Here is a 16,481-nt window from a genome sequence, read left to right as displayed (position 1 = left end):
AGGTAGAAAAAAATGACAACGCCAACCCCTCAAAATTAGGTTTAAACAGACTTCCGTCAAGGGGTAAACAGAAGACACACAGGTGGTCGTGTACAATGGAGAACAGAGACGCGTTTCTTGGTGGAAAAACTTACAATGGTTTATTCTTTAACAATAAAAAAAACAACTGTCCATATAAAAGAGTAAGCTCACTATATACAGCAGCAACCGGGCCTACCATCAACGTGGGAGGAGGGTCCAAATAAATCAAATCAAATTAAAGTGACACACTCACGACTATGTGGGGGGGGGAGGAAACGCCCAAACGCCTACACCAGGACTGCACCGCACACGAAAAAAACCACCACCTCGGACCCACCACCACGATGACTGCTGCGGCTGCCGAGAGGAGAAGCACAGTAAGGATACAATATAACCAAATTTAAACACCAATATGAGCGGACATTCCATAAACAAAAAGAAAACACAAATAGGTTTACAAATCAGGTCTACAGTTGGGGGTATTCTGTCATGAAAACAAAACATTCAACTATTTTTTAACCAAATACATCTGACAAAAACAATATGCAAAACCGAACAATAAGAACACACAAGTGATGAATCTTCCCTTAGGCAAGACACACACACACACACACACACACCCACACTGACACGCAAACGTCACACACACGCAAGCATGCACACACTACACACTACACACTGACACAGACACGCAACGTCATGCGCACAGAAGCTAGACCGGGCGATACCCGTCACTAACAGCCGCAGCCGGGGCAGCCGAGTGCGAGCCGGGCACCGGCTTCGATTAAAGCAGCCGAAGCTACCGATGCCTCGGGGTGTAAGCGTTCCCGTGGACACGCAGTAGGCGAAGCAGCAGTGTTCCTTGTTCTACTTAGCTTTCTCCAACAGGTCCCGTGTCCCGATCGCCGGCAGCCCTCCCCCGGTAGCAGAGCCTCCGTCCTGCGCGGCTGGTGTGTTCCGGTTCTGTTTAACACAGACACGTTATCACCACAGCTAATGGTAGCCTACACATTAGCCACAATCAATGCCTACCCGCTGCAGGGCGAGGTCAGGTTTGGGGGGGCTGATGATCGCCACCGTCTGTCGGTATTAAATGACCCTATAATGCGTAATAACCACGAGTCCATCATTAAGATCAGGCAATCAAACATTTGAAAATGAGCGAGTCGCACACCTACCGATCTGAGAATCAATGAGAGCACGCAGTTCCGGTAGCGTGCAACAGGAGTGCCCGAGTCAGGTATTGGGAGGAGCAAAAGCCAGGGAGGAACGAGTGGTTGGAGGAAGAAACTCAATCCCTTTTATTCTCCCACCCTGTTAATAGGCCAGACTAACTTGCTAGCAGCAATACTGCTACATATAGGCAAACTGCAGGGGGTCCAGGTGGGGGTCGGTGATGTCCTTGATGTGGGAGAGCATGAGGCGTTCAAAGGACTTCATGACCACAGATGTCAGAGCGACGGGTCTGTAGTCATTAAGTCCTGTGATCCTCAGCTTTTTAGGGACAGGAACGATGGTGGAGGCCTTAAAACAGGCTGGTACAGTGCATGTCTCCAGTGAGGTGTTAAAAATGTCTGTGAACACTGGAGACAGCTGATCAGCACAGTGCTTTAAGGTGGAAGGAGAGACAGAGTCCGGTCCACAAGCCTTACGGGGGTTTTGTCTCCTGAAAAGTCTATTTACATCTCTCTCTTTGATGGAGAAAGGTGTCTCTGTGGGAGGGGGAGGAGGGGGGGAAGATGCGGATTTTACGACAAAAACAAGACAAAAAGGTGCGCACCAACACACCACAGCAGCCATCCGCAGCGCCTTCTTGATTTAATATATACTGTATATATATATATATATATACATAAATATATATGTATATATATCAGTATATATATGCATATATATATATATATACTGTATATATATATACAGTATATATATATATATATATATATATATATATATATATATATATATATATATATATATATATATATATCTATTCGGGAGCCACTAAATCAGTGTTTTTCAACTTTGGGGTCGAAACTCCTTGTGGGGTAGCCTGGAATTTCTGAAAAATTAGAATAGATTTTTGAATTGTTTTCTCTCTTTTTAATTAAATCAACAATGTTAAAACAACTATATTTCCATACTTTCACATTGTGAATCTAGTTCAACTTAAATGCAGTAAAACAAACTATCTGAACTCAAACATGATCAAAAACTAATTCTAGAAAAAATGTCTCGGGTCGCCAGAAATTCTAGATCTCAAAATGGGGTCACGATCCAAAAAAGGTTGGGAACCACTGCCCTAAATACTGGTTCTTTACAAAAATCAAACTCATTAATTCCCTCATTATGCTCTATAGTTGTTTTTAACTAATTTTCTAAGCAAAATGTTGTATTCGGACAAAAGGGGATACTTGGATTCAGAAATAAGAGAAAGGGGGTACTTGAGCCAAACAAGTTTAAGAACCACTGGCCTAGGCTATTTATTTTTTAAAGTCATTACTTATTTTTAAGCCAGAATTTCTTAAAATATGAGTCAAATGTCAATATTTACAAGAAACAAATACTTGAGTAGCCACTAGAGGATGCTGTAAATGATTACAAGCTCATTTCATTCTATTTTTTTTATTTTAATTCATTTTATTAGTTTATCACTTCAGAGCAAACAGTTGGTTGAACAATGACTGATGACAAACTTTTGGGGTGTGCAGTTACATCAAGCCCTTTAATATTCTTCTCCTTCCTCTCCCTCATCTTCCACACTATCAGCGCCAACTTCTTCATAATCTTTCTCCAGGGCAGCCATGTCCTCTCTGGCCTCTGAGAATTCTCCCTCCTCCATTCCCTCTCCAACATACCAGTGGACAAAGGCTCTCTTGGCGTACATGAGGTCAAACTTGTGGTTTAGTCTGGCCCAGGCCTCAGAGATGGCAGTGGTGTTGCTCAGCATGCAAACGGCCCTCTGCACTTTGGCCAGGTCTCCTCCAGGAACCACAGAGGGAGGCTGGTAGTTGATGCCCACCTTGAAGCCAGTGGGGCACCAGTCCACAAACTGGATGGAGCGTTTGGTCTTAATGGCTGCAATGGCAGCGTTGACGTCTTTTGGCGCCACATCACCTCGATACAGCAGACAGCAGGCCATGTATTTACCATGTCGAGGATCACACTTCACCATCTGATTGGCTGGCTCGAAGCAGGCGTTTGTGATTTCAGACACAGACAGCTGCTCATGGTAGGCTTTCTCAGCAGAGATGACCGGGGCATAGGTGGCCATTGGGAAGTGGATACGAGGGTAAGGCACCAAGTTGGTCTGAAACTCTGTCAGATCAACATTCAGAGCTCCATCAAAACGAAGAGAAGATGTGATTGATGAGATGGTCTGGCTCATGAGACGGTTAAGATTAGGGTATGAAGGGTGCTGAATATCAAGGTTCCTCTGGCAGATGTCGTAGATGGCCTCGTTGTCCACCATGAAGGCACAGTCTGAGTGCTCCAAGGTGGTGTGGGTGGTCAGGATGGAGTTGTAAGGCTCAACTACAGCAGTGGAAATCTGGGGTGATGGGTAGACAGCAAACTCAAGCTTGGCCTTTTTACCATAGTCAACAGAGAGCCTCTCCATCAGCAAGGAGGTGAAACCAGAGCCAGTGCCTCCACCAAAGGAGTGGTAGATGAGAAATCCCTGCAGGCCAGTGCACTGATCCGCCTGTAAAAAAAAAAGCAATAAAATCCTTATTAGTTTTAAGATTAGGTTTTATTTCCTGCAACTTTCATTTCTTTTAGCTGTACCATTTTACGAGTCCTATCCATAACAAGTTCTATGATCTCTTTCCCAATGGTGTAGTGTCCTCGGGCATAGTTGTTGGCAGCATCCTCTTTTCCTGTGATGAGCTGATCTGGATGAAACAGCTGACGGTACGTTCCTGTTCGCACTTCGTCTATAGAGAAACTCAAAGCAGTAAAGTTATGTAGTTTCAAAATAATCTAATGAAATACACAATTCAGAATAATCTTCAATCCATAGACGTTTTTTTTTTAAAAAAACATGACTTATTTAATTGGTGCAGTTTTCCTGATGTTTAGTCACAGGCCCAGGGCGCCATCTGCTGGAAGGGGGCCAAATAGCACCACATTTCTTTTTTTTTTTAAATGATAATTTAAAAAGGTATAATGAACGTGAAACACACCCTTTACAATCACTGTACATGTTTTCTCCTAATTGAATATTAATACTAAAAATCTGTAACTTTATATGTTAATCTTCTGCTCATATTTCTATTTATTTTATTCTAATTCTTGTTCTATTCTATATACAGTAATTATATTATGTTGTTTGCACATTGTGTTCTTTGATTTGATTAGTCAGTAACACAAAACCTAAAATCAAACAGGAAAGTAGAAATGTCCTTGTACTGAAACTGTATATACTGTATTTTAACTTTTGATTGCACTGTTTTACATTGTTTTTGGATTTTTGCACCATTGTTGTTATTGTTTCCTTGAGACATTTGCACTACACCTGTAAGTGTCATGTTGTATTATTGTAATTTAAAATTTTAAAATAGGTTATATATTTTTTCAATGGGTTTGTTGTATCACAGAATTGCATTGTTTTGTCTTGATATTTAAAAGAAATGATAATGTGTTCACAGTGATTCCAGTATAAAGAAGTATTCTGTGTATAGTTATAAGTTTGTTAGTCATAGTTCTGATATAATCATATAATAATGAGTAATGATATGATTACAAACCGATGACAGTAGGCTCCAGGTCTACATAAAGCGCTCTGGGGACACGTTTCCCTGTCCCAGTTTCACTGAAGAAGGTGTTGAAGGAGTCGTCTCCTCCTCCAGATTCCTGGTTAGAAAGCACCTGTCCGTTTGGCTGAATCCCATGCTCCAGACAGAAAAGTTCCCAGCAGGAATTACCGATCTGGACTCCAGCTTGGCCCACATGAATAGAAATAATCTCACGCTGCAGAGAGAAAACAATATATCAGGATCCTGGCATCACTTAATCATGACATCAGTTGGTCATATGCTAATTTGTTTATTGCAAAATCTAATCATTTGTTCAATTATGAATATAAAGCAGATGAAGACAATGAAATCCTGTCTTACCATTGTTTATCTTTCTTTTTAAATGCTCAGGCTTTGGAGAGAAGTTGTAGTGTCAAAGAGAACTTTCACTCTGCGTTTCGACACCGTGTACTGTGAACTACACGCACTAAGTCTGACGTCATAACCAGTACGTCATAACCACTACGTCATTGCGTTCCAATAATGTACACATTACACGCAATTACGTACTGGTTCTTACGTCAGATTTAGTGCGTGTGTACACACACACACGCACACACACGGTACATACAAATAAAATTTAGAGAAGAGAGGAAAACAAAAAAAAGAATTAAATGAAAATAATAACAAGTTAAAAAATGTAGCCAATTAAAAATATTTTGCACAATTTATAAATTCCTTAAGAATATTTTTGATAAATGATTTTGACACATATTATGTGTATTTTGGTCTTTAACTTAATTCTCTTCTACTACTCGATGAAGGCGGTTAGATTTTTTAAACTGTACCTGGCAAATAAAATCCTTTCTGATTTCTGATCATTTTTAGGCCTCATCAACGCAGATTCACGTTCACGGAAGTTACTTTTCAACGTCAGGCTATTGGTCGTTTCCTGCTCGTTCCATGCAGCAACATAGAGCCATGACAGCAGACTATACATTCATCATGAGTGGGACTCATTTCCAGCTCTGGAGCTTCATACCTCAGACCGGCCCACTTTAGACCGAAACATATTATTATAATAATCATGTTCTAACCTTACATGTTGAGTCTACAATAGCATGCTGTTCTGTAAAGTCTTGTATTTCTGTGTATTGTTCAAAAAGATTTCAATTCAGTGCAGGTAAGGGTTGCTTCAAATGTAGAATGACGTCTGTAGTAAAGTTCTCTGGATTAAAACCTTTATCCAACTTTACTGATGAACTTTATCCAGAGAACTTTACTGATGTCAGTAAATGTTTTAATGCAGATCAACCTCTCAGTGACTTTCACTAAATGATCTACATCTACAATGTTAGAGAGAAAACTACCATTTGCACAAAAAAAAAAAAAAAAAAAAAAGTCGTATAGCAACACAACATTAGTAATGATGTGAACACGTCTGTGGTGTGTGATGTTACTAATGTGTTTCAGAGAAAAGTGTTAAGGTTCATTAAAGTGTTAAGAAACGGTGTTCAGGTGGGCGGAGCCAGGTAGAAACCCAGGGTTTGCGTTCCAATAATGAGCCAAAAAATGCCCGGATGTACACTATGGCCGTGTTGTAAATGTCTTTTTTTTTTACTTTTTGTGTTAATGTCGAAGACGCGACTGTAGACTTAGATAAAGTTATAAAAATATTCACAGATTCAGCTTTTCTGGACCAATAACTCATCAACGGAACATTGCTTTTACAAAACCGAGACCTCGTTACAATCACAGCAAGGTGGACTGAACGCTACAAGCGGATTTTCCTCAAAACGAGCCGTTCTCCGCTCTTGGTCATTTATATTGGCCTCTACGCGGAGCCGACTGTGGCTGGAATAAGCAGGGACCGTCTGCAAATTACAACACCGGAAAAAGGTACAAAAAATAAAAACCAATAACTTCACAAAGGAAAGTGGTAGTGTCATAAAACTTACAGCACACATAGCTGAACTTTTCTTGATTATACTACAACACTTAGTTTGAATAAATATTCATGTAATTTTAGTGATTTTTTTCATTAAATAAGTACTAAAATATGCAATAACTGTACTATTACATGTTGTAGTGTAATCAAACTCACAGCACACATAGATTAACTCTTCATGATTATACTACAACACTTAGTTTCAACAAATGTGCTTTTGTAACATTTTAGTGACTTTTTTTTTCATTAAATAAGTACTAAAATATGCAATAACTGTCTTATAACATGTAGTAGTTTTTTTATTTATTTTTTTTCTCAGAGCACACATAGTTAATCAAGAAGAGTTCAACTATGTGTGCTGTGAGTTTGATGACACTACAACATGTTACTGAATGAAAAGCTGAACCTGTGAATATATTTCTAACTTTACCTAAGTGGTTCCTCACCCCTCCTGTTCCACTGATTGCTGGGCGGTGACTCACACATTTTATATACGGGTCTGGCCGCACTGTGTTAGTGTTCCTCTGCTGTCAGAATACCGCTGCTGCGTCAATGCGGCTGTTTTATTTTTATCAGCAGCCTATGCTCTTTAGACTTTGATTTATTTTGTATTTCTTTTGTGTGCATTGACATTCTGTTGGAGATTTAATACTTTGTTTATTGATTTATTTGCTCCTTCATTTGTGTTCTGATTTCAATTTCAATTATTTCGTAGTTCCTTTGTATTTCAAATTTAAATATTTGTTTACTGATTAATTGAATTTCATTTCTTTTGTATTTCTTTTGTTTGCGTTGATATTCTGTTGGAAATGTAATTATTTTTCATTCGTTTATTGATTTATGTGATCCTTCATTTTTGTATTGATTTGAATTTGATTTATTTTGTATTTCTCTTGTATTTGAGATTTAATTGTTAATTGTTGATTGAGTTCAATTTATTTCGTAGTTTGCTTTTGGTTATATTGTATTTTGTTATTTCCATCCATCCATCCATTTTACCGCTTTTATCCGGGGCCAGGTCGCGGAGGCAGCAGTCTCAGCAGAGATGCCCAGACCTCCCGATCCACGCACACCTCCTCCAGCTGTTCTGGGGGGACCCCGAGGCGACTCCAGGCCAGCTCAGAGACATAGTCCCTCCAGCGTGTCCTGGGCCTACCACGTGGCCTCTTCCCAATAGGACATGCTTGAAACACCTCCTGAGGGACACGACCAGGAGGCATCCAAAACAAATGCCCGAGCCACCTCAGCTGGCTCCTTTCAACGTGAAGGAGCTCTACTCCGAGCTCCTCCCGAGTGACTGAGCTTCTCACCTTATCTCGAAGGGTGCGCCCAGCCACTCTGCGAAAGAAACTCATTTCGGCCGCCTGTATCCGCGATCTTGTCCTTTCAGTCATTACCCAAATCTCATGACCATAGGTGAGGGTAGGAACGTAGATCGATCGGTAAATTGAGAGCTTTGCCCCCCAACTCAGCTCCCTCTTCACCACAACAGTCCGATACAGCGACCGCATCACTGCTGACGCCACACCGATTCGTCTATCTCAATCTCACGCTCCATCCTACCCTCACTCACACTTAGGGCGACCGTGGTTCAGGTGGTAGTGGGTCGTCCTCTGATCGAGAGGTTGGGGGTTCGATCCCAGTACCCGACTATGTGTCGAAGTGTCCTTGGGCAAGACACTGAACCCTAAGTTGCTCCCAGTAGTCGACTAGCGCCTTGCATGGCAGTCCTGTCCCATTGGTGTGTGAATGTGAGAGTGATTGGGTGAATGAGCTGATGTGTAAAGCGCTTTGAGACTGCTTCACTGTGGTTATAAGGCGCTATATAAATCAAGTCCATTTACCATTTACCACTCGTGAACAAGACCCTGAGATACTTGAACTCCTCCACTTGTTATTTCTATATTGTTTATTGTTTAGTGAGTGTGCTGGGTGGTCATTTTATGGTTCTCCTTTGCCCTGTGGACAGGTGCTGTGGACTCCGGTTGGCGACCCAATCCCTGGTGTGTGTGTGCGCAGTGTCACGAGTGATTGTATGATTTCCTCGTCCCTCCTTGGTTTTGGGCCTCCGAGGTAACCCAGCACTGTCCATTCCCCTCTGCTGGCCTTGTCTAATATTAGGTATCGATAGCAGGTGAGCTGCTTTTAACACTCATTGTAATAAAGATTATTTGTACTTCTGAACACTGTCTCTGGCCCCGTGGTTAATTTTGAACCTGTGTAGCCTTTAGTCCACATGTTACAACTGGTGATAACTTCCTGGAGTGAAATTCCCCAGGTGGCGTTGTTCAGCAACCAGATTGATTATTTTATGATCCTCATCTTGCCACACAAACTTTAACTCATATTCAAAACACAGATGATATAAACTCCCCTGCCAAAAATATATGAAGGTAGATATGTTGCAAAATGGGATTTAGGTGAGAAAAGTATTTGTGCATTTGTAGCTGCAGAATTGAGAAGTTGTAACCGTAGAATTGTGGTTATAAACAATAACTGGCACAAGTAATACAAAAAAAAAAAACATACGAGTAAATGTTTGGTTACATGTTTGCGGCTGTCATTTTATTTTTGTAATATCATTCTACACATTTGGTAATATTTTTTCTGTGACTTCACATTCAGATCATGCATGTGTGAATATTTTCTTTGGGTTTAAATTGTAATTCTACAGGTTTACATTTTTTCCCATCATTTGTCTCGTGAAAATCATTTCACACGTGGGTGAATTTTTTATTTATTTTTTAACACAAGCTCACATCACATTCAACAAGTTCTCCCATTTTGCAACATATCTACCTTCATAAAAATACACAGCTCCAACATCTGCAATAATATCAATGATTCATGTAAAAAAAATACTTTGAGTCTTTGTGCAGTGACTCAACAGAAATGTGAACCTACCTCAAAATCTATTAGCTAAATGTTGCAATATCAGCTCATTTGTGTTCCCTACAATAATGTACTGATGTTCTAGAACAGTGGCTTTCACACTTGTTTGTACCCCCTTTTTCTTATTTCTGAATCAAAGTACCTCCTTTATCCGACTCCAACAATTTGCTTAGAAAACTATTTAAAAACATCTATAGAGCATGATGATGGAATGAACGACTGATAACACACATGTTAAAGAATCTCATTTTGTAAACAAGTGGAAATACACATTATTTAGTGCAGTGGTTCCCAACCTTTTTTGGATCGTGACCCCATATTAATATCAAGAATTTATGGCAACCCCAAAGACATTTTGTTTTCTAGAATTAGTTTTTGATCATGTTTGAGCTCAGATATATTTTCACTGCATTTTAGTTGAACTAGATTTATATTTCACAAAGTGAAAGTATAGAAATACAGTTGTTAAAGATTGTGTTGTTTAAATTTAATTAAAACAAAAACAATAATATATTAAAAATCTTATTGAATTTTTCAGAAATTTCAGGCAACACCAAATAAACTCCAGGTGACCCCAAGGTTGAGAATCAATGATTTAGTGCCTCCTGAATAGATTTATATCTATAGTTTTCATCACATCCAGTCATCTCATGTCTGGGGTGGGACCAAGACAGACACTTTATTTGTTCCACTCTCTTTCTCTCTCAAGTAACCCCTGTAGTGCCATCGCGTACCCTTAGGGGTACACGTAACCTAGGGGGTACACGTAACCTAGGGGGTACCCTCCTAAAAGTGCAGGAATCACAGGATATTTTAAACCTTGGAACAAATTACCTATGAACCTGAAATACATGTCAGCTTTACGCATATTTAAAAGATCTTTAAAATCATTATTTTACCAACATTAATGTATATATCGTGTTTTCTTAATGTATTTACTGGTGTAACGAACACGTGTCAATCACCATGATGGAAGCTAATGGGGATCCAATGAACAAATAAAGCAATAAACATGCATCACAAAGCTTTAAAATAGACCCTGATTTCTTATTTGTAATCATTGATCAGCTGATCAAAGGTTCAAGTTTCAGTAATGTGTAGCTCTACTGTTCCTGTTGATCACAGTGCAGGGCACTATGTCTGTTAAAACTTATACCACAGTGTTTTTCAAATCATAATGTTTCATGGTATCAGAGTATAGGGTATAGTTACTGCAGTACTTTATAAATGACTTTTTTCTTTTTACTGTCATAAGGAGTGAATGTTATAGAAACAATAATTAAATACACATTGTGTCTCTGTGTCAGACTTTCAGACACTCATTCACAGTTGAGATATAAACCAGTAATGTACTGTTGTGGCCACTAGACGGCGGTGTTTCTCCACACATCAGCTGTCCTTCTTTAGGACGCACCACACTGGGTGAACTAAACACACATTCTAATATATTATTATAAATCAGATATTGATAATTCATCACTTACGTTTATTTTGCATTAAAATTTTCAACATATTTGAAATGTTATTTTATGAATTTTTTTTAAAGTTTGGATTTAAACATTTGTATTTTTTTATTTTTTACTTAAAAAAGGTGTGTCTTATTACCAGTATTTGAAGCTATTTTATATTGTATTAGTCCTTACTTTATATGCCTGTGAATCTTGACTTGACTTTAATTGTATTTAAAGCACTTTGAAATATCATTATTATATAAATATCATTAGTCAGTATGTAGCAATTAGAATTAACAATAGGTGTTCAGAATTAACTGAAAAAGGCTGGAGGTAGGTTGTAATACATTTATTAACACTGGCACATCAAACAATATAAGCCCAGTAATCACGATAAGTATACTATCACTTTGGAACTCAGGGCACACAGCAAACCAGCAAAACCACAGCAACTTAAAATACGGCCGCAGTGATAGATAAATATAATGATTACCAGCAATACATAATTACCAATTAAGGTGACATGATTACATTAAAACATATACAAATGGTTAAAAGGTTGGTGGGATAAAAACAGTGACAGGGGCTCCCTGGCCCCCGCTCTTTCTGCTGGCCTGGCTGCATCTGCGGGCCCAGGGCAGTTCCTGGGTTTGCAGTAGCGGGTTTTTTTTTTTGCACATATACTGGTATACGATGCACTGGCACGCCTTGGGATGTGGGATAAAACTCATACTGGGTTTAACCTTAGACACGTTAATCCCAAATACCTTTAGGTACTACCATTCACTCATTCCCCCTGTTCACAGCCACCACCATTATAACTAAGCTTCACACTTGTCACCATACTGGCTGGATTACACAGCATAATAAGCACAATTTATTCTACAACCTCACATCTCACCCTCACTGTAAAACAGTCTATTCTTCCCCACCTTTTCTATTTCCTGCCTTGAGTCTCTTCTCCCTGCTCCCTTTCCCCTCCACTTAGGTGTAACACTGCTCTCCCTTTTTATATCCTCCCTATAATAAAAGACTTCTTACCCTTCCTTAGGGAGGGCTGGTGATGGTCACAATTAAGCAATAAACTTAAATCAATGTATTTTATTGCAATAACAAAATATGCATTGCTGTCTCATAATGATTGCACTTCCTGTGGTGTTGACCTTTGACAGCATGTGCAGACAAGTAAAAAAAAAAAAAAATAATTCTTGAAAAATAAGTTTAATATCTTATGTAGATGATACTGTTTGAAGTGTGAAAAAACTCTAAGTATCTTTGTATCAGAAGTAAAACAAGCTATTTTTGTGAAGTTTGAAAGCTTCAATTGTAAAAACCTGAGTGAGGAATGGCTGCTGCAGGTAAAACAGACTTTACAGACATAATATGAGAATGAATTTGAATCAGCTAAGATGAAAGAACACTGTAGTCATTGAAGGATTCACTAGATTTTCTATAAAAAAAAACAAAAACAAAATAAAAAAAAACCAGAAGTACAGATTGTCATTATTAGAGAATACGTTTACTCTAGTTTTAATATATTAAAAAGACTTTTCCTTGAAAAATAGGCTCAATATTTGATGTAAATGATACTGTTTGGAACACTTTGTGGGAGCTTTCAGAATCAAAAATGTGTGTGCATATCTTTTTACTGTAAAAAGTGCTCAGTGTACCAACAGAAAATTAGGATGTGCTACACATGCAGTCAATACAGGGACAGGACTTCACATGTACAGTGGATTTTCAGATACTGTTGGATTCTCTATCATCTTGCAGTTAGACAACCTTTCACTTTCAAATAATGTCAATAATCTGTTTCCTATATTGTACATGCATGTATTCAGTGTGGACAAATGAACTTAAAGTACTTAATACTGTACGTAACTATTTTTGAAGTATCTGTACTTTATTATTATTCTTGCTGGATATTTTTTCATTACGTTTCTATTGATGCTCTTGTTACTCAGTACTTTTTCCTCTTGGGCTTTTTTTCCAACCCAAACTTTAGAAGTGACAGGACAGAACAATATTTCCTTCTTTGTGTGAGCATTAGTGTTAAATTACTGAATACTAACCTTGTGCCCTGTCATTTCACTTTGACAGCACATCCTCTAATGGTAGGGCATGCCCTCCACAGCCCCTCCACTCGATACACAATCCTAGAGTTTATCGGAGAAGGTAGCTTTGGGAAAGTTGCCAAGTGTCGTGCTCACAACAGCAGCAAATTGGTGGCAGTAAAAATCCTAAAGAAGGAGTATTTTCAAGATGTGGAGGACGAAGTAAGTGTTTGGTGCCTTCAACAGAACTTTAACTATGAATTTTTGGGGTAAAGTGATATGAAGGTGATCTAACTGTCCTTTTTTCCCTCCAGCTGTCAGTGTTGAAGACCATCAGCTCTCTGAATGCTGACCACTTCAATCTGGTCACATTCTATGAGCAGTTTGAATACCTGGGCTATAAGTGCCTCGTCTTTGAGCTGTTGGACGTGGATTTGCTCCACCTGGTTCGTTCACTGAACGTCAACCACATCCGTCCTATTGCAAAGCAGGTATGAATCTTTTTGTTTTGTGAATTGTCTTTCTGGTCAGACTTGATATGAAATAAAAATGATTGAGATTCACCATTTTGAGAAAATGTATTGAGATATGAGTTTTGGTGCATATCGGCCAGCCCTAGTAGGAATGTTAACAGCATTTTAATGTCAACAAATGAAGGCCTACCAGATTCTAATCACATTTGTATTTAAGTTTTAAGTTGTTGACATTGACAAGTGGCTATTTTAGATTTCCTGTACACTTGTATTAAAATATAAGGGATACTGGAGCTTGGTTGGGTTGGTGGGTTAGTCATATGTTAATGACCTGTTTGCCTTTAAATCACTACATGCTGTAAAATCATTATACTGCTGTAATTATTTTACTGTTGCAACTTAAGGGTTCAAGTTAAAGATTACTATATGATTATGGTCCAAAGCAACATCAAATGCAGTTTTTTTTAATCAAGGGACATGAAACTTATGTTGCCGACTGGCTGGCTGGCTCCCCACACCTCGTATGAAGTGAGTCGGTCTGTCAATGACTCTCGGGACATGTTCGTCCCCCAGTCTGCCCCTGGTCTAATGACAGAAACAAGGAGGAAATATATCATTGATCCAAGACGAGGGAGCCGACTTGTATGGATCTGCATCAGGTTGTCACCTTTCAGAAAAGAAAGTAAAGGACACCCACGTCACCGTGAACACAATCCTCATAAATAGAAACATTTTGACATAGAACAGTGTTTACCAAATGTTATTGCCCCATGTTCATTTAGGGTCAATCCGAAAGGAGAAAACCACACGAGGCAGTAAAAATGTGCAACATGTTATCATTCACGATATATCATCAAAAACATTCTCACTGGTAAGAATATGTCATCCCTCGATGGAAACAATAAATGCTCATGTTGGAAATTAGTGAGTGCAATGGGCCATTTGTCCCTAAATTTAGCCAAGAATGTCTCTAAAAACCTTGTTCTACGGGCCAAAATTGCCCCCATGTTTTTCGTCATAAAAGGATTATTCTCTGGAGCGGAGCACTGTTCACAAGAGCTCTGCCGAGGAGTGTCCGCCGTGTGCGCCGCCGACGCTCCCACCCCACACACACACGCACACACAGCTCTGCTTGTCACTGCTTAAGCCTGATTTAAGGTTCTGCGTAAAATCTCCCCGTAGACGCACATAGGCGTAGACCCCAATCCCCCGTAACCTTAGATTTTAAGATGCTTAAAAACATTAAACATAGTTTTCTGTGACTGTAAAACAAACAAGAGCTTTTTAATGGACATTTGTAACAACAACACACGGCCACAACCCCCTAGAGGCAGGGCGGCCAATCGCATAGAGAGGTGTTCCCTCCACGCAGAAGTAAAAGGGCCAACCTTGTACCTTGGCTCTGAGCTCATGGTATATATTATTTATTGTGTCTGCAGGCTCGTCTAAACTCTTTCCTTTGTCTCGTCCATTATTAACCTTGAATTTAGGCCTTTTTATTGATTTATTTCTGATTTTCTTGTTCATTTTGGTGTTGTGCAACAACTTATGATTGATAGATGAAAAAAAAGTCTTTGATGTTGAAAAATAACCTGAAATGTTAGTGTGAACCTCCTGAAAGGTGTTCATGTGCCCTTATGGCAGCAGTCTATAACCATTATTCTCAAAGGAGCCATTTTGCTTCCTCTCACCTGGATTAAAATGTTTCTGGAGCCAAAAAAATACCATCTCAATGAAGACAATATAGTGTATAAAATTCTAGTTACAATTATATTGAATAATATTATTAATGATAATTAAAAAAAAAATGATGTATTTGTAGTGCTACAAAAAATAACTTGAATTTGATAACACATGATCATGTCGGTCAACACACACACACACATATATATATATAATATATATATGTATGTATGTGCTTGTACAACCGGACACATATGTGTATATTAATACATGTAAAATTCTGTACATAACCTCCCCAGCTAGGAGCTGCTTTCTTCTTCTAGTGCTGTAAACGTGCGTCCGTAGAATAAGGCTGCAGGATAACTGCATTTGTTAATCTAGGAAATAATTTTCAGCAAATTGTATTTTGCACACATTTAATTAAAGTCAGCACCTGTACATTACATGACACATAAAAGGCATGCTGACACCAGTGTAGGAGAATTACTTTTAATTTACCCTTGATCATGTTAATACCTAAAACATCAACTGACAATTGTTTCTATGTTGTGTATGTAACCTTTGTAACTATAACTATAGAACTAGTTAAAACCTGACATACCACTTTCAGGTGGTGCTTTTTTGTTTTACATATATTACTAAACTGTAACAATAATGATTATATACCACTTTTAGAAAGCCCACACTTGATGCATTGTTCACTGTTTATTGCATTAAGTGTAATGTTTCGTTCATTTACAGTCAGTTTTTCTTATAAGTTTGATATTTCCCATGTTGACGCACCATAGTTGTCCGGTGTTTATGAATGTATCACTCGCACATGAACGTGCTAAATGCTAATTTCTCACGGTGCAGTTGTAAGATGGTGTGTTTGAGCTGATGCAGCTCCATAGTGTGTTTTTCCTTTGTCTTTTCACTCCATTCATCTCAAGTCCTTGTTTTATCACTGTGTTAATGACAGAAGATGAGTGAGATGATGTTAAAATGCTGAAGTTTGGAGTTTGGAGATGTTATTATTTATGTAGAGCTAACTTTGTGTTATGCTAGTGTGTTAATGAAGCTAATTTGTTTATTTGGCAACCCCATGTGACGTTATTTGCTTTGTAATATGATAAGTGTTGAACATTGAATGAATACTGTTTTCCGTTGATATTGCTCATTTCAGAGTAGTTTACATGATGTGTGGTATCTACTATACTGATAGACGTTTGTTATATCACTTT

At 38.7% G+C, this 16,481-nt stretch overlaps 2 protein-coding genes and 1 long non-coding RNA gene across 3 annotated transcripts; 1 reads left to right on the top strand and 2 right to left on the bottom strand.

Moving 5' to 3' along the window:
* Positions 1-831: 831 nt before the first annotated feature.
* Positions 832-1,364, bottom strand: LOC114462377 (uncharacterized). The gene is made up of 3 exons (XR_003673941.1): positions 1,200-1,364; positions 1,054-1,120; positions 832-984 (listed from the first exon to the last, which is right to left on the bottom strand). It is a non-coding gene; the product is annotated as an uncharacterized LOC114462377 (long non-coding RNA).
* Positions 1,365-2,727: 1,363 nt separating this feature from the next.
* On the bottom strand, positions 2,728-5,237 carry LOC114462369 (tubulin alpha chain-like). The gene is made up of 4 exons (XM_028445167.1): positions 5,139-5,237; positions 4,770-4,992; positions 3,808-3,956; positions 2,728-3,724 (listed from the first exon to the last, which is right to left on the bottom strand). The coding sequence occupies exons 1-4, from the start codon at positions 5,139-5,141 to the stop codon at positions 2,747-2,749; spliced, it is 1,353 nt and encodes a 450-aa protein (XP_028300968.1). The 5' UTR covers positions 5,142-5,237; the 3' UTR covers positions 2,728-2,746.
* Positions 5,238-12,394: 7,157 nt separating this feature from the next.
* Positions 12,395-14,790, top strand: LOC114462230 (homeodomain-interacting protein kinase 1-like). Its single transcript, XM_028444923.1, has 4 exons — positions 12,395-12,406; positions 13,149-13,324; positions 13,417-13,593; positions 14,758-14,790. Exons 2-4 carry the CDS (start codon positions 13,160-13,162, stop codon positions 14,788-14,790), a joined length of 375 nt encoding a protein of 124 aa, XP_028300724.1. The 5' UTR covers positions 12,395-12,406; positions 13,149-13,159.
* The last annotated feature ends 1,691 nt before the right edge of the window (positions 14,791-16,481 follow it).

This window comes from Gouania willdenowi, chromosome 4 (assembly GCF_900634775.1).
Source record: "Gouania willdenowi chromosome 4, fGouWil2.1, whole genome shotgun sequence".
NCBI classification, from domain to species: Eukaryota; Metazoa; Chordata; class Actinopteri; order Blenniiformes; family Gobiesocidae; genus Gouania; species Gouania willdenowi.
The sequence above is the reverse complement of the archived record's forward strand: the minus strand, read 5'-3'. Positions and strand labels throughout refer to the sequence as shown.

Coding starts and splice junctions, on each gene's coding strand:
- LOC114462369 (XM_028445167.1), bottom strand. Junction 3,957..4,769: donor CCTGGAGCCTACTGTCATCG/GTTTGTAATCAT, acceptor GTTTCTCTATAG/ACGAAGTGCGAACAGGAACG. Junction 3,725..3,807: donor TGGATAGGACTCGTAAAATG/GTACAGCTAAAA, acceptor TTTTTTTTACAG/GCGGATCAGTGCACTGGCCT.
- LOC114462230 (XM_028444923.1), top strand. CDS start 13,160: ATGGTAGGGCATGCCCTCCACAGCCCCTCCACTCGATACACAATCCTA. Junction 13,325..13,416: donor TTCAAGATGTGGAGGACGAA/GTAAGTGTTTGG, acceptor TTTTCCCTCCAG/CTGTCAGTGTTGAAGACCAT. Junction 13,594..14,757: donor TCCGTCCTATTGCAAAGCAG/GTATGAATCTTT, acceptor ATCTCCCCGTAG/ACGCACATAGGCGTAGACCC.